Source organism: Nannobrachium achirus (assembly GCF_963921795.1).
Source record: "Nannobrachium achirus genome assembly, chromosome: 1".
Taxonomy (NCBI): domain Eukaryota; kingdom Metazoa; phylum Chordata; class Actinopteri; order Myctophiformes; family Myctophidae; genus Nannobrachium; species Nannobrachium achirus.
In genome coordinates this window covers 80183689-80204043 of record NC_137810.1, presented here as the reverse complement: position 1 = coordinate 80204043, position 20355 = coordinate 80183689, and the positions used below count along the sequence as shown (strand labels likewise).

The 20355-nt window shown below is 43.0% G+C and overlaps 1 protein-coding gene across 1 annotated transcript in view; it reads right to left on the bottom strand.

Annotated features, from left to right (window-relative positions):
- ptprfa (protein tyrosine phosphatase receptor type Fa) overlaps positions 1–20355 on the bottom strand; it is a gene marked incomplete at its 5' end in the record, with an annotated part of 370668 nt that overhangs the window by 73175 nt on the left and 277138 nt on the right. The window contains 4 exons of the mRNA XM_080720119.1: positions 4029–4224; positions 6383–6537; positions 7045–7164; positions 9479–9654. Coding sequence (XP_080576245.1) covers positions 4029–4224; positions 6383–6537; positions 7045–7164; positions 9479–9654 — 647 coding nt within the window. The remainder of the gene's footprint in view (positions 1–4028; positions 4225–6382; positions 6538–7044; positions 7165–9478; positions 9655–20355) is intronic.

Here is a 20355-nt window from a genome sequence, read left to right as displayed (position 1 = left end):
GGGGTAATAATAAGGGTAATAATAATAATAATACAATAAAACATTATTAAAAGAAAATTGAAAAGGTTATCGAAAAAACACGGCCAGCTCAGGTACTAGGAGGGTAGTACTTAAAAATATATATTGTTTTTAATGAGACATGCATTGCGAACAAGTAGACCGAGCGTTTTGGGCAAAAATTGTGCACTTTACGATAAAAGCATGACATTTGGCACACAGTTAGAACATGCCAAATGGAACATTTTTGGCTATCCACAACTTTCCAACATCCCATCGTGCATTGCGCAGCTTCCGTTGCTGCAGCCGAGTGTGATCTACAAGCTCACAACGGTTGCATCTGCGACGCGACGTGAGCTTGTATGTCAGCTGTTCTCCGGAAGTGGAAACAGGTGGATAAACAGGTGGATAGGGACATCGCAGATTTGTCTTGGGAAACTTCCAATCAAAGTTGGGGTCTCATTGACTTCACTATACAGTAAAATAAATATGCTTTAAGTAGCATGTGAGGGGTCAAACTTAGCCTGGCTCCAGCCAATAGACCCGCCCACTCTCTGAGTGAACTGCTTCTCTTGGTCTGGTTTTGTCATAGGACGCGTCTCTTTCTACCGAAACCGACCGAAACCGACCAATGAAATCAATGCAATACGGAGGAGGGGTGCGTCTAACTTTTGAAAATCAACAGAAACAGTGGAGGGAGGGGTGGCTCACCAGAGTTCTTAATTGCCTCCTTTGAACTTCAAAAGAGCTACAGCTACAAGTGTCGATAGCTCGTTAATGATTCTCTCTAATCAATGAAACATCAAAGACAATGACCTGTTTGGTGCATGTCATTGAGGGGAGGGGGAGGAGGGAATGTTTTGTGTGCAAAAGTCAAACACAACCCCTCCCACCAGATCTCTTGTGATTAGGAATTTCAAATTTTAAATCCCCTCCCCTTTTCAATCAAATAGAATGGGGACAACTTCAGACTCAAGCTCCAGTGTAGTGTGAAATCAGGCTAGGTCAAACAATTTTTTTTTTCGTGATTCTGAATCCAATGCAAGCATTTGTAAACATTCCTTTACAAAAAACGGCCCAACAAAACTGTGTGATAACTAGGGATGCCCCGATCAGGGTTTTTTTGCTCCCGATCCGATACCGATCAAATATTATTGCTTCCGATTCGATCCCGATCTTTCCCGATCCGATCTTTTGGCAAGGCATTAAGAAAAAAAAATTCTATTCATTCTATCACTTAGTGCAGCACTGAATCAACAAATTAAAAACAAAGCCTATGAGTAGTGTATAGTGATATAGGCCTACTAGTGCAGTGTTTCTCAATCATTGTGCAGCGGACCTTTGGTGTGGCCTTTGAAATTTGGCAGTGAAGTCACGATTTAAGGACTTTTAAAACCTGTTTAATACCTCAAAAAATAAAATAAAATAGACCATTACAGCATCAAAAATAATCAACAAACTATATAAAAACTGGTAAAACATTGGCCATTTTAAAAGTTGAAACAAAATAAGTTAAGAACCAATTAACCAGTCTGCTTTAAAAGTATGCAGTAGCAGCTAGTTCAGTGGTTCTCAACCTTTTCAGGCCGTGACCCCCAAAATAATCATATTTTAACTGGGGACCCCCGACCCTGAAGAGTTGAGGAAGTATATTTTGTATAACACGGTTCTATTGTGACAATAGCAGATCTACATGCTCACAACGCCTCGCAACGCGAGGCGTTGTGAGCATGTAGATCGGCTATTTTCACAATTTCTGGCTTTAATATTTGACAATTTGGCCAATGTTTAATTTGTCATTTTAGAGGTATTAAAAAGTCCTTAATGTTTCACTTTCGAAATGTGCAGATACCCTCTATACACTTAAACTTTATGTTGATTTGTTTACTGTTGAGAGAGAAAACAATGTTGCACATTAAGTTAATCATCTGGGGACCCCCCCAAAATAATTTGAGGACCCCCCTGGGGGTCCCGACCCACAGGTTGAGAACCACTGAGCTAGTTGACAGTGCAGAGAGACATAATTGCCTTCCTTTGATCCATTAGCAAGTGGCCAATTACTACTTATTGGCATCAGCTGCCAGCTGTACACAGAGTCTGACACAATCACCTTCCCTCTGCAGTGCTCTGTCTGTCTCATTTCTCCAAAAGCCCTTGAATATGATTGAAAATGATTAAGGATTACTGTGATTATGGTAAGCTTACATTTCATATCGCATTCACCTTACCTGTAACTTTCAGTACTCCCAGAAAATATTTTTTTGAAAAAAAAAAAAAAACGATTTTTTTTTTCCCGAGCTCCGATCTTATAAAAACGGCCATATCGGCGGCCGATCCGATCACGTGATCGGGATCGGGCAACCCTAGTGATAACCAACCATAGTTTTGTGGGGCCGTTTTTAGCCCAAGGATTTTTATTTTATTTTTTTATTTATTCCCAAATAGGGGCGGCATTGGCTCAGGGGTAGAGAAACCGTCTTAGAACACGGAGGGTTCCCAGTTTGATCCCCGGGATTTGTGTCTAAGAGTCCTTGAGCAAGAGCAGTGGTGGAAAAAGTACTACATTATTTTACTTAAAGGAGCTATAGTCAAGTTTTTCATTGTAGGGCCGACACTTTGTTTACATCCTAGTCTATAGACTAGAATGTAAACAAAGTGTCAGTCTGACAATGGCCAAAATGATTGTTATCATTATTTTACGCTTTTTGTGGTCATTTTTGAATAGAAACACATATATGAAGCTTATTTTTTCATAAAATATTTTCGAGACATTATTTTTATTTTAGCATCTGTTTTTCAAGAAAAAGTTGACTATAGCTCCTTTAAGTAAAAGTATCAATACTGCAATATAGAAATACTCTGTTAAAAGTAAAAGTCCAGAATTCAAAATGTACTTGAGTAAAAGTATGAAAGTGATGACATCAAAATCTACTTCAAGTACCAAAAGCAAAAGTACTAAAATGTTTTAAAATAGCAGATCTACAAGCTCACAACGTGTCATGATGCGACGCGTTGTGAGCTTGTAGATCAGCTATTTTCAAACAGCCAAGGTATAAAATAGGGCTAAAGTGGTTTATGTAAAGATTTTAGTGAAGTAAAAGTACAATATTTGGATCCGAGATGTAGTGGAGTAGAAGTAAAAGTATTGGAAATTGGAAATACTCAAGTAAAGTACAAATACCTCAAAAGTGTACTTAAGTACAGTACTTAAGTAAATGTACTTAGTTACTTTACACCACTGAGCAAGAGTTAGTTAGCTAGTTGCTCCCGATGAGCAGGTTGGTGCCTTGCATGTTCCTCGGCCATCAGAGTGTGAATGTGTGTGTGAATGGCTGAATGTAAGGCACAATCTATGTAAAGCGTCTTGGATAAAGGCCATTTCTTATTATTTTGGGGGTTGCAGCCTGAAAAGTTTGAGAAGCACTGCTTTTTACACCAGGGGTTCCCAAACATTTTTGCCTCAGGGCACCCCATGAATATTTGTTTAATCCGAGGCACCCCTACATTATAATTTTCACTCCCAGCACCTTATATTTATAGCATATCGTCCTTGTTGGGTGGAAACCTTGTATGTCCAAAACCGTTAGTTTTGTATTTATCATCAATAAAATGTACTACACTAGTGAAAACAGCAGATCTACAAGCACAGTGCTTGTAGATCGGCTGTTTTCACTAGTTTTGTGCGACAGTCTTGTATGATGAAGCAGGGCTTTGCTTTACCAAAAGACGTACACATTTGAAACTTGGAGATACGAGGTTTCTGCCCGACAGTGACGATATTTTAGTGATTATGTTGCGAGGAAAACGTTGAGATAATAGCTATTTTGGTTAGAACTGACTGAAAATAACTTTGTACTTCAAGTTGAAAATTATACTAAATATTTTTTCAAGTGTTCAAATAAATTCCAAATATTATCAAATGATCTCGCGGCACCCCTGGACTGCCGTCGCGGCACCCCAGGGTGCCCCGGCACCCACTTTGAGAACCACTGCTTTACACCACTGCTAGTATTCAATAACTCAATCCTCACCTCTGTGTGGCCACACATGGCCGCCTCCAGCAGCGCCTCGTGAACGAAGGCGTATTGCTCCTCCGTCTGCACCATGTAGTTGCGCTGGGCGCGCATGCACGTCACGTGGCCGTAAACGTCCACCGACTTCTCGTGCCTCATGCGCTCCAGCATGGCCTCGATAACCACCAGGCAGCCGGTGCGGCCCACTCCCGCACTGTAACACACACACAGGGACGTGCAGAGAATGTTAGAGGCAGTAGCTGGAATTTCCAAAAGGGACTTTTGGTGGAAACATCGAAAAAAATTGCAGACCTCCAGGCTCACTTTTGCGGTGGGCTATTTTCGGTGCGTGATACCACACTGAACTAAGCATAATCAGTTCAATACTGGAGATGTGGCGTACGGCATGGTTTTCTACACAAAGAGGGCAATTCTTTCAACATAAGATGCTGCATTCAAGTTCAGGAGTTTGGACAAGGCAATTCTCCTGAATGCTGCCTTCGGGTATGGCATGGAAAGCGGATATTTGCATGTCTTTCACCATAGTAAAATCTGCATTCATGGTCTGGAGAGGGCACTTTTTACAGACGGATAAAAGGGCAGAGGCTCGAGCCCCTTCCGATGTCTATGTGTACACGTGCCTGATGAAAGAAGTACTCACATGTTTTACTTAAGTAAAAGTGTCAATAATGCAATGTAGAAATACTCTGTTACGTAAAAGTCTATTTTTTGAATAGCCAAAGAGTTCCAGATTGCAGCTTTAAGGCAGCACATTGAAAACTAGCCAGAGAGACAGCATCAACTTCAACTGTACAAACAACTGGCTGGATGTTCACATCTGTGGGATTCACGGTAGACGAGAACATTTGAAAGATTACTTATTAATCATAATAGGGGGCATCAGAAGATCACAACCAGTGGCGTCAGTTCAGAAAAAGCTAAGGTATGTGAACATGACTGGTGTCTTGCACGTGTGTCTTCGCGCGCGTGCAAGACACCAGTCATGTTGCCATACCTTAGCAACAAGCATGATACATTTATTTAAGAAGTACATTTTATTTCATTTTAATTTTTTGGGTTGTTCAAGTGCAGCTATAAACGTGGCATGTTAGTAAACGTGCCACAATTAACATTAATGTATTGCACCTGTGCAGCTGACCTGTGGAACCTGGGAATATACCATTGTGTCAAGATGGGGGTAGTACAAGTGTGGAGAATATAATTATAATAGCACAGATAGACAAAGAGACATTCATGGATTTATATTTAAAAGTAACTTTTATTTCCTCCCCTGGACCCAGGGTATACCCCTGCCATACCCAGACCCCTAGAAAGAGAGAGTTATGACACTTATGTCGACTTCCATTGTAAGCGTGGAAAGCTAGCTTAGCCTAGCTTACTGGAGTCTGTTCTCATTCTTAACAAGCCTTTGCTGCTCTTCAGCCCCGTCCGCCCCCATTATAACCTAGGCTTTTTCACTCACTGGTAAGTAGACTAAATCACGTCTTTGTCCCCCTTTTAATAATGTTGTCTACCTTGGAGAGGCCCATGAATGCGTTAAAAGGGGGGAAAAGACGTGATTTAAACTACTTATCAGCGAGTGAAAATGCCTCAGTTATAATGGGGGCGGACGGGGCTGAAGAGCAGCAGAGGCTCGCTAAGAATGAGAACAGGCTCCATGCTTACACTGCTCTGGCCATACCCAATTGACGCCCCTGATCACAACGATAATGTTGTAAGCCAGAGTTAATACCTGACATTAGCTTGTGTTTCATAATATCCACACACTTTTCAAGCTGATTACATTGAGGCTGGTTCACATCAGAATGCAGATTGTTGAGATGAGATGGTATTATTGTGCAAATCGCAGATGAATCAATGTTCTGTATCCGACCAGGCTGACTGAACCGTTTATGCTGTATTTCCTCTGTGTCAAATGCTTCCTATATATCCATCTACTCATGTTGACATGTACTTATTTAGCATTATATTTTGTATCTTGAAATGTACTGTGTAAACAATTATGTTTAAAATGTTAGTATGCTCGGAGTCTCGGACGGATTTTGAGTAGAGAAAATCACCGATAACTTAAGATTACAGGGGGGGGGGAAATAACATCAAATACATATTCTTTACTTTTACTTACACATTTACCTAATTAATTATTTAATGTTAAACTTGTATTATGTGATAATTTAGTTTTTCTTTTCGTCTTGTCTTGTTTTATTGTTGTATGTTTGGGCTGCAGTTAATTCATTTAGATTTTAATACCTATCATTGTCAACCATGTATCGTGATGCGTATCGTATCGCTATTAAATGTATCGCTACACGCCTACTAGTCTCCCTTTAAACAAACAAACGCAAGTTTACCTGCAGTGGACCACCATGGGCCCCGCATCCGGTGGGTTGCAGGCCTTCACCCTCCTCAGGAAGGCCAGTATGGGGGTGGGGAACTCGGGAACCCCGTGGTCAGGCCAGGCCATGAACTGGAACTGCCTGACCTCTCTCTTCTCACTGGAGCCGTTCTGTTGACAGGAAGATACCATAAGATCACGGGTGTTGCACCACAATCTGGGCCCTGGGTACAAGGATTCACTGCGGGCCCCCCGTGAATGTTCTTCATAGCGGGAATTTAGATTGGGAACGCATTATAACACATTATTTTTTGCTTTAACCATTGAAAAATAGCAGATATACAAGTTCACAGCGCGTCTGCGAGCGTGTAGATCTGCTATTTTTGAAAAATCTTGAACATTTGTGCAAGTCTTTGAATATTCCTATGTCAGTGGTGCTCAAACTTTTTCATGTGAAGGACCCCCAAAATGATATTTATTTGGCCACGGACCCCCATCTCAAAATATTTAGTTCTAGGGGCCCCCAGAAGCAACATTTTGAGTTACAAATGTTCCCTTAAAAAAAATTCAAAGATTTGCATACATTTTCACGAGTTTTCAAAAATAGTAGATATATCTGTATATCTGCTATTTTTCAATAGCAGCTTGGGCCCTAGTAACTCAACTTTGGGGTCTTACCTTATGCAGGTTGAATGTGCGCACGCTGTACGTAGCCAGCTCTACCGTATCCAGCATGGTCACCTGGATCAGCCCATAGGTCTCTGTACCGCGAGAGGGCCAATACTGGTCACACTTCACCTGTACACACACACACACACACACACACACACACACACACACACACACACACACACACACACACACACACACACACACACACACACAGGTGGAAAAAGTACTCAAATGTTTTACCAGGAATTATTTAATACTTTAGCTATTGAAAAATATCTACAAGCTCACAGTACGAGCTTGTAGATCTGCTATTTTTGTGAACTTTTGTAACTCAAATGTCTGCTTCTGGGAGGTCCCTGACACAAATTTTTTGAGCTGGGGGTCCGCGGCCAAATGCGGTCCTCTGTTTGAGAATCACTGAAAGATTTGTTGCCATGAAAACTGTCAGAGGCTGGGTGACATCATATTGTTGTGACATCACATTGTGAGATCACATTCCGTCCTTGTACCTTGTATGCCCATACAGTATATGGAGATCCCTGATGTCATCAATATTAAGCCCATACATTGGAATGCCCATATATGGACATATTATGTGAGTCTCATGTGGTCTAGACATCTATGATGTCAGACGCTAACCCATTTGGGAAAATACTTTGACCACATTTTGTCCAACAGCAACTCGAATCACAATTGCGAATGAATTCCGTCCTTTGCAAATTCCGTTCTGCGCGAGGTCGCTTTTCACCCATAGGCGTCTTACTGGTGAGGATAGTCATTGTAAATAGGCTACCTGGGGAAAATAGACAAAAATAGTAGATCTGCAAGCTCACAACACTGTCGCGCGTGTGTCATGAGCTTGTGAGATCGTCAACAAATAACAAAACACTCACACAAAAAGCTCACAATGTTGTGAGCTTGTAGATCAGCTATTTTCAAATGTCAGAAATGTATATAGTGTTGAAGTGGTTTTGTAATAATGATTCTAATCAAAACCTACAAAGTAACTAAAGTTTTCAAATAATTATAGTGGAGTAAAAGTACAATATGTGCCTCTGAGATATAGAGGAGTAGAAGTAAAAGTATCAGTAAAGTAAAAACACCTCAAAATTATACTTAAGTTCAAGTTCAAGTTGTAATTGAAAACAATTACAGTACTTGAGTAAATGTACTTTACACCACTGATCGAAGTCCGGAATTAAAAATGTATTTGAATAAAAAATACAACAATATTGGTGTCAAAATGTACTCTACAAAAATAGAAAGTACTCATTATCCAAATGTATCAAACATATTTGAAAATAGCTGATCTACAAGCTCACAATGTGTCGCATCGTGACGCATTGTGAGCTTGTAGATCGGCTATTTTCAAATAGGGTTGAAGTGGTTAATGTATGTTTTTTAATAATAATCCAAATCTACAAAGTAATTAGTAACTACATTTTTGCAATAAATGTAGTGGAGTAACCTTCCGACGCTGGTGAAAACAAAACAGCGAGAGAAGCACTTCCGTGTTTGGGCGTGGCCTCGGCTCAGATCCGGTAGGAAAAACCTCCTCGCATGCTGTACAGTACTGTGTATTTACATCTCTACATCTCTACGCCTGACAGGGACAATTAGAATGTCCCTGGCAGCCACCATATGAGGTCAAAGAGGCGAGGACATGTAATATTGTCCCCGACTGCAGTTTGACGCAGAGACGCGGCGACGGTGACATGTACAGACTGTGACAACAGCCTCCTGGTCGCTGTCATAACTAATAACTATTCACCTCTGGGTCATACATTTATCAACAGTGTGTCAGACAGGCCCGACATCATAACTCACACCACAAACACACACACGTGCAGGCACGCAAGAACACGTTTTGTGTTACTGTGCTTATGAGGGTGTCCACATTTTAGGACACCACTGAAAATAGCTAAAAATTGCCCTTTTTTAACATAACATCCACACACAACTACATTTAAAATAGGGCATTTTGGTTCTCAAAGTGGGGTCAAAAGTAACATCACAATCAAATAATTTTAAATCCTCTCTTCTGGTGGGTCCCTGGGCACAAAACCTTTTCAATTTAGGGGTCCTTGGCATGAACAATTTTGAGAACTACTGACATAGGGAAAACTCTAGCCCAGTTATTATTGGTTTCAAGTTATCGGGTTAGCCTCGAGAGTGTTGGTAAGTCCCCTTCAGCCGACTCAGTGGAGTTCGAGTTAATGTTCCGATAGGGACAGAATCGTAAAATCTCCTAGTCAACATGTGCCGTTTTTGCCATACATTTGATCTCTTGGGTTGTCTGTCCCAAAGAATGTGAACATTTTGAGAACTTGATGAAGTGTGGTGCCAGTGAGTGGAGGAATCAATCAATAACCAATCAATCAATATCAATCAATCAATCAATCAATCAATCAATTAATCAATTAATCGATCAAGTTGTTACCCGTAGCTTCTCCTCCAGGCGTGTCATCATGACGATGGTGGAGGTCCTCTGTTCCCACACCATCCTCCAGAAGTCGCTGAGTGTTTCAGGCAGAGGACCCTGGGTGGCGATGTAGGCATTCTGCTTTCTGTAGCCGTCGATGTAGTTGGCATTGATGTAGTCACTGCCTGGCACTCCTGCGAGGGGAGCACAAAACATGAACCCAAATCAGGTTCCGATATACACGAATATGATACACTCAAGTCGTTGCCAAAACGTTTACTGTACAGACGGAATCGTCTCAAGAGAGACGGCAAGCGCGTCTCCAGAACGCACCAAAATCACTGTAGTATATATGCCAGGCTTGTGAGTGGCGCTGTAAAGCTGCCACAAAGCACCATAAAGAGAGAAGAAGAGAGCAATGTTGTTTTTGCCTTCCTTTGTATCATGTCCACTTGTTGCTGACGGTGGTAGTGTGGGAGGGAGGAGTACACTTTTCTGTAAAAGCCCTATCGTGCTCAGTAGCACAAACGCAACATGTTTGATGTTGTGCGGGTTAAGGTTGTGCTGCAACAGTTGCGTCAGTTCAGAAAAAGCTAATGTTGCAACAAGGCATGATACATTTATTTTAAGTACATTTTACATTTTATTTCTCCCCCCGTTTCTAAGGTTTCTTGGGCTGGATATGGCAGTCTGGAACGGTTGTTCAAGTGCAGCTAAACTTGGCATGTTAGTAAACATGCCACAATTAACAATAATGAATTGCACCTGTGCAGCTGACTTGCGGAACCTGGGAATATAGGCTACCATTTTGTCAAGATGGGGAGAATACAAGTGTGGAGAATATGATTATAATACCTTGTTAAAATGACCATTTTGTTACATTTTGCATTTGTAGTTATTTTACTGTAATTTAACAACATAACAGATAGACAAAGAGACATTCATGGATTTATATTAAAAAGTAACTTTTATTTTCCCCCTGGACCCAGGGTATGGCAGCCAGAGTCCTGCACGGGTCCAATTTTGACAACCCGCGCCCGCCCGGCCCGTCATTAATCAGATCCGTGGACCGCCCGCTACCTGTCATTAATTAAAAAATCAAAACCAGATCCGCCCCGCCCGTCAAAAAATTGACCCGTCGCCATGCAGTATAAAGTAAATAGCCTACAGACAGTAACTCAAATTCAAAGTGGTTTATTTTCTTTAATTTCTCATTTCTTTTTTAAATTCAGGTAGTAGCAGACTTCAACAGGCTTCAACAATAATATTTAGGAGGAGGAGGAGGATTAACACGTCTGATTTGGTTCTCGAGTTGCAAACTTCTGATAAATTATTCAATCAACGAAACAATTAAGTGCTGCGCGCTCCGCGCTGTGCGCCGTGCATAACAATATAAACATAAAATAGGCTATCAGTTCACTTAACAAACACAAGCCACATTTTTTTTCCCAACACAACAGAAATAAAAACTTAAAAATAAAATATTGTCCACTTCACAACAAACTTGAGTCCAAACTGAATGAAAACTAAACATAGTCGCTACTCCTTTTATTAACAGACGGCTCGCTACTCACTCAGTCTCAGTAGGCCTACAATGACATTTATTCCTTTTTGTCATTCTGGATCCCCAGGTTGCTGTGCAGGAAAAGAATGTCATCCACGGTCTCGGGGTTCAGCTGTGTTCTGTGCTCTTGAATAACAAATCCAGCCGTTGAGAAGTCTCTCTCACTGGGTGCGCTGGATGCCGGGATGCATAGAATATTTCGAGCAATGAGTGACAGATTAGGGAAGTCGGAGGTATGGTCCTTCCACCAGGTCAAAACATCAAAGCTGGTACCCTCCTTGGTCTTCGGTATCTTCTTTTCGATGTAGTCCGCGACTTCATCCTCAGGCTGGACACTTTCATCGCTGGAATCCTTCACGTCTGATAAATCGTGACGGGGTCGTTTATCAGGTGGTGCTGTGGCAGCAGCGACCTGCTGAGCCAGCCGGCCCGGAGGGCTTGCTCTGTTGGCCTTCAGTTCTAGAGGATATTAAAGCTATACTGTGTAAGATTCTCAACTAGTGGTCAGTAGCCCTATAGCAAACCGCGGTCGCGTTCGCGTCTTTCGCCCGTTTTTCGTACCTTCACACCCCCGCGTCTGCCTCCACAACGCCGAGAGCTATCTTTGGAGGGGTCCCTGGTTCCTGTGCGTTCAGGCATTCCGGAGAAACGGACTACTTCACCCTGCCTGGTAGGCGAGATTACCTTTTGAGTAAAGAGACACACGGGCGACTACAAATATGGCGACCCCACTTCAAGATGCGCTGTGATTGGCCGGTAGTGTACCATGTGTGCATGATCGGCGATGTGATTGGGCAACGTATACACAACGTATACAGATGATGCAGATTACGTCAATTTTGCGCGAAATCCGGTCCACGGCCAGGATCATAGAAAACATATAAAGAGAAGGCTTCAGAAGCTGAAAATAACGGAGTGGGTGTTCTAAAACTTTAGCGATTTAACAGTTAGGACAATTTTAAGATTTGTTTTATAAAAAAAGTTACATGGTACAACTTTAAAGAAAACTAGAAAAGAAAATTTCTACGAAATTTTAAGTGTGCCTGCAGCTCGCTAAGTGTGTGCAACCTTGTATAGCAGTTGGTGTTAGCATTAGCATTTTTGCATTAACATTAACATCATTATTAGAATTTTTTACATAAGCATTTTTATCATTAGAAACATTTTTATTAGCATTAGCTTTAGCATTTTTAGCATTATCATTGAATTGTTCCCTTTATCATTTTAAACATTAGGCATTTGTTAGCGGTTAGCCGTTGGGACTGTGGGACCACCCACTGAGTTTGAGACCAGTAACATGTTGGGAAGTGGAGACATGGCTGTTTAAAGCCCAGCCAATAGGAAGGCAGAGGGGGTGGGGCTTAAGCAATTACAGATAATTCCTATTTGCCATGTAAATACACACAGCGAGTTTCGAGACGTTACCATGCTGCAAACTGGAGATATAGCTGTTTAAAGCTAAGCCAATAGGAAGATAGGGGTGGAGCTTAAGAGGGGCGGGGCTTAAGTAATAAGTCCCTATTGGCCGTTTAAGTCCAGACACCAAGTTTCAAGACGGTACCATGCTGTGAACTGGAATAGTGACTGTTTAAAGCCCAGCCAATAGGAATACAGAGGGGGCGGGGCTTAATAAATTACAGCTCATCCCTATTGGCCGGAAAAAGACCAACGTTGTGTGTGCATTTTAAAGTTTAAAAGCGGTGGCGTAAATCGTGCGGCAGTTATTACGGCTCCAAATTTGTGGGATCATTATTATTAAGTATGGCGGACTACAATAAGTGTTTTGCCATTGCATTGCATGGCAGGCACACTTAATTAATTTAAAATCAATACTATTTTAAGAAGCTAACTTTAGGACAATGAAAAGAAAACAAGGATCCGGATCGCATTACATTTAAGAGTTGCATTGAAAGCTGAATAGTTTAGTGGACCAAGGTTAGGCCTCTAACGAACGTCAGGAATTATTCGTGTAATAATAATAACAATAGTTAAGCCGTACACGATAGGGAGTTCCAATAGAAAAATATAAGCCTCGTGTACAATATAGGCTCGAAGTACACGCGAGCGTACACGCCCCCATAGTTATAATGGGGCGTGTACGCTTGCAACAGGGTGTCGTGTACGGCACCTGTGCCGACTACAATTTCCCAATGGAGGGCAGCAGAGAGCCATTTGTTGAGATCTAATAGGCCCATCCACATGTTTTACAGATCTAATTGGCCCATCCACATGATTTGTAGATCTAATTCCATCAGCAGTTCCATACCATGATTTGTAGCTCTAAATCCATCACCTGTCACATCCACATGATTTGTAGATCTAATTCCATCAGCAGTTCCATACCATGATTTGTAGCTCTAAATCCATCACAAATCATGTGGCTCTAAATCCACATGATTTGTAGATCTAATTCTAAAACCAGTCACATCCACATGATTTGTAGATCTAATTCTAAAACCAGTCACATCCACATGATTTGTAGATCTAAACCATACCACAATTTGTAGCTCTAAATCTATCACCTGTCACATCCACATGATTTGTAGATCTAATTCTAAAACTAGTCGCATCCCCATGATTTGTAGATCTAATTCCATCGGCAGTTCCATACCATAATTTGTAGCTCTAAATCCATCACCTGTCACATCCACATGATTTGTAGCTCTAAATCCATCACCTGTCACATCCACATGATTTGTAGATCTAATTCTAAAACCAGTCACATCCACATGATTTGTAGATCTAAACCATACCACAATTTGTAGCTCTAAATCTATCACCTGTCACATCCACATGATTTGTAGATCTAATTCTAAAACTAGTCGCATCCCCATGATTTGTAGATCTAATTCCATCGGCAGTTCCATACCATAATTTGTAGCTCTAAATCCATCACCTGTCACATCCACATGATTTGCAGATCTAATTCTAAAACCAGTCACATCCACATGATTTGTAGATCTAATTCTAAAACCATTCACATCCCCATGATTTGTAGATCTAATTTCATCGGCAGTTCCATACCATAATTTGTAGCTCTAAATCCATCACCTGTCACATCCACATGATTTGCAGATCTAATTCTAAAACCAGTCACATCCACATGATTTGTAGATCTAATTCTAAAACCATTCACATCCCCATGATTTGTAGATCTAATTCCATCGGCAGTTCCATACCATAATTTGTAGCTCTAAATCCATCACCTGTCACATCCACATGATTTGTAGATCTAATTCTAAAACCAGTCACATCCACATGATTTGTAGATCTAATTCTAAAACCATTCACATCCATATGATTTGTAGATCTAATCCATACCATAATTTGTAGCTCTAAATCTATCACCTGTCACATCCACATGATTTGTAGATCTAATTCTAAAACTAGTCGCATCCCCATGATTTGTAGATCTAATTCCATCGGCAGTTCCATACCATAATTTGTAGCTCTAAATCTATCACCTGTCACATCCACATGATTTGTAGATCTAATTCTAAAACCATTCGCATCCACATGATTTGTAGATCTAAATCCAACGGCAGTTCCATACCATAATTTGTAGCCCTAAATCCATCACTTGTCACATCCACATGATTTGTAGATCTAATTCTCAAACCAGTCACATCCACATGATTTGTAGATCTAATTCTAAAACCATTCCAATCCCCATGATTTGTAGATCTAATCCATACCATAATTTGTAGCTCTAAATCTATCACCTTTCACATCCACATGATTTGTAGATCTAATTCTAAAACTAGTCGCATCCCCATGATTTGTAGATCTAATTCCATCGGCAGTTCCATACCATAACTTGTAGCTCTAAATCTATCACCTGTCACAAAGGCTCTGGTGGGCTGTTTTGGGCTCTGGTGGGCTGTGCTGGGCTCTGGTAGGCTATACAGGGCAGTACTGTAGTATAGCCTAGACATGTTCATGTAAAACTATTGGCCGTGTACACTAAGGCATGTAGAAACTAGGGCCCGTGTACACAGTGGATAATCCCATCAACGAGGAGCTACAGGACTGGCGGGAGCCTTGAGCAGCCCGGTGGAGACTGCTGGAGTCTGGTGCAGTCCTGTGCACCCTGGTCTGGCCTATAACAGCCGGATCCAGCCTACTGTAGGCTAGTGAAGCCATCTAAGCTCTCCACTTCCCTAATCTATTCTCCCACTGTGCTGGACTTGGATGTGCTGGGCTGTGCTGGACTCTATCAGGCTCTGGTGGGCTGTTTTGGGCTCTGGTGGGCTGTGCTGGGCTCTGGAAGGCTATAATAATGGGCTCTGGTGGGAATTAGATCTACAAATCATGGGGATGTGAATGGTTTTAGAATTAGATCTACAAATCATGTGGATGTGACTGGTTTTAGAATTAGATCTGCAAATCATGTGGATGTGACAGGTGATGGATTTAGAGCTACAAATTATGGTATAGAACTGCCGATGGAATTAGATCTACAAATCATGGGGATGCGACTAGTTTTAGAATTAGATCTACAAATCATGTGGATGTGACAGGTGATAGATTTAGAGCTACAAATTGTGGTATGGTTTAGATCTACAAATCATGTGGATGTGACTGGTTTTAGAATTAGATCTACAAATCATGTGGATGTGACTGGTTTTAGAATTAGATCTACAAATCATGTGGATGTGACAGGTGATGGATTTAGAGCTACAAATCATGTGGATGTGACAGGTGATGGATTTAGAGCTACAAATTATGGTATGGAACTGCCGATGGAATTAGATTTACAAATCATGGGGATGCGACTAGTTTTAGAATTAGATCTACAAATCATGTGGATGTGACAGGTGATAGATTTAGAGCTACACATTGTGGTATGGTTTAGATCTACAAATCATGTGGATGTGACTGGTTTTAGAATTAGATCTACAAATCATGTGGATGTGACTGGTTTTAGAATTAGATCTACAAATCATGTGGATGTGACAGGTGATGGATTTAGAGCTACAAATCATGGTATGGAACTGCTGATGGAATTAGATCTACAAATCATGTGGATGGGCCAATTAGATCTGTAAAACATGTGGATGGGCCTATTAGATCTCAACAAATGGCTCTCTGCTGCCCTCCATTGGGAAATTGTAGTCGGCACAGGTGCCGAACACAACACCCTGTTGCAAGCATACACGCCCCATTATAACTATGGGGGCGTGTACGCTCGCGTGTACTTCGAGCCTATATTGTACACGAGGCTTATATTTTTCTATTGGAACTCCCTATCGTGTACGGCTTAACTATTGTTATTATCACAGTGGCTTTTTCCTTGACCTTTCGAGTTAGGAGTGTCGTAGAGACACGAGACCGGGTTTGTTGGATTCAGCGTCAAAAAGTAAGTCAGAATAAGTGTATTTTATCCGAAAGAATGTGTTGGTGGCGTGCAAATTTCGTGTCTTTTTCGCAATCGTAAAGGGTTCAAATTGTCGGAGAGACACGAAACCCATTCAATCGGATCAGGCATCCTTCAAATATGAAAAGTGTTTCCTGCGTGAAACAAACGTTTTTTTTTTTGTTTTTTTTTTGATTTTAAGGACAAAAATCCGGGTTTCGGTGTCTTTTTCGCAATCGTAAAGGGTTCAAATTGTCGGAGAGACACGAAACCCATTCCATCGGATCAGGCATGCTTCAAATATGAAAAGTGTGTCCGGCCTAAAACAAAACATATTTTTTAGATTTTTTTATTCATTTTAAGGACAAAGGGCCCGTTTTGACGCCTAAAACGACCCTTTCCCTTGATCGTTCGAGTTAGGAGTGCCGTGTACACAGGATCTACAGAGCTGGCTGGAGTATGGAGCAGCCTGGTGGAGTCTGGTGCAGTCCTGTGCACCCTGGTCTGGCCTATTCAAGCCGGATCCAGCCTACTGTAGGCTAGTGAAGCCATCCAACCTCTCCACTTCCCTAATCTATTCTCCCACTGTGCTGGACTTGGATGTGCTGGGCTGTGCTGGACTGGACTCTATCAGGCTCTGGTGGGCTGTTTTGGGCTCTGGTGGGCTGTTTTGGGCTCTGGTGGGCTGGGCTGGGCTCTGGTAGGCTATACAGGGCAGTACTGTAGTATAGCCTAGGCATGTTCATGTAAAACTATTGGCCGTGTACACTAAGGCATGACTTCTATGTAAACCATACTATATGGACAGTTTTTTTCTGCATGTCACTATGATGGAAAGCATCTTCAGCCTCACAATAACCATATTGAGTTACCACATGATTTTGTGTGCACGCCACAGCCAATAGTTTTACATGAATATTTCTAAGCTATAGTACAGTACTGCCCCATACAGCCTAACAGAGCCCAGCAAAGCACAGCACAGCCCACCAGAGCCCAATACAGCCCACAGGAGCCCAATAGAGCTCCAGCACACCTAAGTCCAGCCCAGTCCTGCCAAGTAGGAGTATAGACCAGGGAAGGGGGGTAGTTAGATGTCTCCACCAGGCCATTACAGGCTGGACCTGGCTTGAATAGGCCAGACCAGGGTGCACAGCACTACACCAGACACATCACTGTGACATCACAGGTGATATCATAGGTGACATCACCTATGTAAAAGTCCATATATGGGTATTCCCAGAATCCCTTTTATGCCCATGTATGAAGATCCCTGATGTCATTGATATATACTATATCACTGGCCAGATGGCCAAGACATGGCCCATATCTGTGTGGCTGGTTCAGACAGGGATCTCCATGTATGGGCATAAAAGGGATGTACTATATACAGTACATGGATCTCCATATATGGGTAACTGGTCCGATATACATCACTGGCCAAATGGCCAAGAATTGGCGCGACCTTTGCAAGGTCGCATGTCGCCCTGAGGCGTCTTACTAGTAATAAACATTATTTGTAGAGCACATTTCATGACATGAAATGCTTAACAAGGCTGTACTTGGTCTCCACTTATGTTTTACTTCTACATCAAACCTCTTTGCCTAAAATAGCCGGACTGCAAGCTCAAGCTTGTAGATCTGCTATTTCCCTCAGAATAGGGGTGTAATGTACACCGTTCCCGTCACACAAAGATTCTGTTACAACAGAACTAAAGACGTTCCTATCACACATTCTGTTACAACAGGGCCCCCTGCAGTAGCTCTGAGGACCCCCTAGGGGTGCCGGACCCCCTATTGAAGACCCCTGACCTATCCCATAAATGGTAAATGGTGCATTTATATAGCACTTTTATCCAAGGCACTTTACATAGATTGTGCACTACATTCACCCATTCACACACACATTCATTACATTCACCCATTCACACACACACATTCATACAGCGATGGCAGAGGAAACCATGCTTGGCACCAACCTGCTCATCAGGAGCAGTTAGGGGTTCAGAGTCTTGCTCAAGGACTCTTCGACATTAACTCAGGGGGAGCCCGGGATCGAACTGGGAACCCTTCGTGTTCTAAAGACGGACCAACATACTATTATGAGTGTGGGCAGATGTAAACAGGCATACAAGACAACACTATGTGGTGTTTCTAGTTCATGGCAGGGCCGCTCCATTTGGTTCCATTAGTACACTCTGAGTTACATATACCCATATTAGGGTCCATTTGGTTCCATTAGTACACTCTGAGTTACATATACCCATATTAGGGTCCATTTGGTTCCATTAGTAGGGTCCATTTGGTTCCATTAGTACACTCTGAGTTACTTATACCCATATTAGTGTCCATCTACACCAGAACATGCCTAGGCTATACTACAGTACTGCCCTGTATAGCCTACCAGAGCCCAGCCCAGCCCACCAGAGCCAAAAACAGCCCACCAGAGCCTGATAGAGTCCAGCACAGCCCAGCACATCCAAGTCCAGCACAGTGGGAGAATAGATTAGGGAAGTGGAGAGTTTAGATGGCTTCACTAGCCTACAGTAGGCTGGATCCGGAGCAATAGCTTGTAGATCGGCTAATTGAGTATTTTCCATATTTCTTTTCCCGGTGGCGCTGGGGTCCCTGGGGGTCCCTGGAGCTCCAGGGGTCCCTCGGGGCCCAGGCGGTGGCCCTGCCGCCGGGGACCCCCTGGGTGCCGTCCCCGTCTCTCCCGGTCGCTCCGGGGCCGAGTTAAAGCCTTTTTAGCGGACTGCAGTTGCAGGGGTCTGCCGCTAGGTGGCGCTCTATGAACGGCCGTCTCCGGGCCGCCGAGGCGGACGCGTGGGTACCGGCCCCAGCTCTCCCGGTCGTTCCTAGATCGAGTTACAGCATTTTATTTGCGCTGCAGTGGCGGGGGGTCCTCCACTAGGGGCGCGACCTGGTGCGTCGTTCCGGAGCACCAGGAGTCGTGGTCCCCGGGAATTCCCTGTGAGCAGCCCCTTTGGGGGGATCATTTGGTCATTTTTTAGCTTTTTGGCGGTGGTCCCCGGGGGTCCCCGGAACTCCAGGGGGTCCCTGGCTACTCTGCAGTCCCAGGCCGAGGCCCCAAAGTCGGACAGGAGCGGAGGTGGTCCCTGATCGGTAGTCCCCGGACTCTGCAGTCCGAGGCCAAGGCCCCAGAAACCCCTCAGGGACCCAGAGAGGTCCCCGAACCACACTTTTACAATATGTTTGGAGCAATTGTCACAGTCTCTGTCAGTGTCTGTGTTTGTCTCTGTGTGTGTGTGTGTCTTTGTGAGTGGGCGTGTGTTTTGGGCGGCGGATTGGCTCCAGCTTCCAGCAGGCACACCTGGTTCCAGTTCCCTCATCATCCTCACCTGCCTGCCATCAGCTCATCATCGGGAGTCTTTAAATGTTTGGTCTACTCTGCCCGCGATGCCAGATCGTTGCACAAACTCCCGTGCGTGGTAACGCTACTAGCCAGTACAGTCTTTAGCTTTGTTAGCTTTGGTGAATCTCAGCTTTTGTATTTTTTGGAAACCCAGTTTTTGATCCTTGTGATTTTTTGCCTCTCGTGATTTCTGACTTTGCTCTCTGCTCCTCCTCAGTGATTATTGCACATGATGTGGGAAATCGGGAGCTTCTCGCTGTCAAATGCGCCCTGGACGAATGGAGGCACTGGCTTGAGGGAGCAGAACACCCCTTCATCATATGGACAGACCATAAGAACCTGACTTACATCCAGTCTGCCAAACGCCTCAACTCCCGCCAGGCCCGGTGGGCTCTGTTCTTTGGCAGGTTTCGCTTTACACTGACCTATCGTCCAGGCTCCCGTAACACCAAACCTGATGCCCTGTCTCGTCAGTTCAACTCAGAGGGTCCCACCAGTCCTGAGCCCATTCTTCCATTGTCCTGTGTGGTGGCTGCAGTGACATGGGAGATTGAGTCACTGGTTCGAGGGGCTCAGCGAGATCAACCAGACCCGGGCAATGG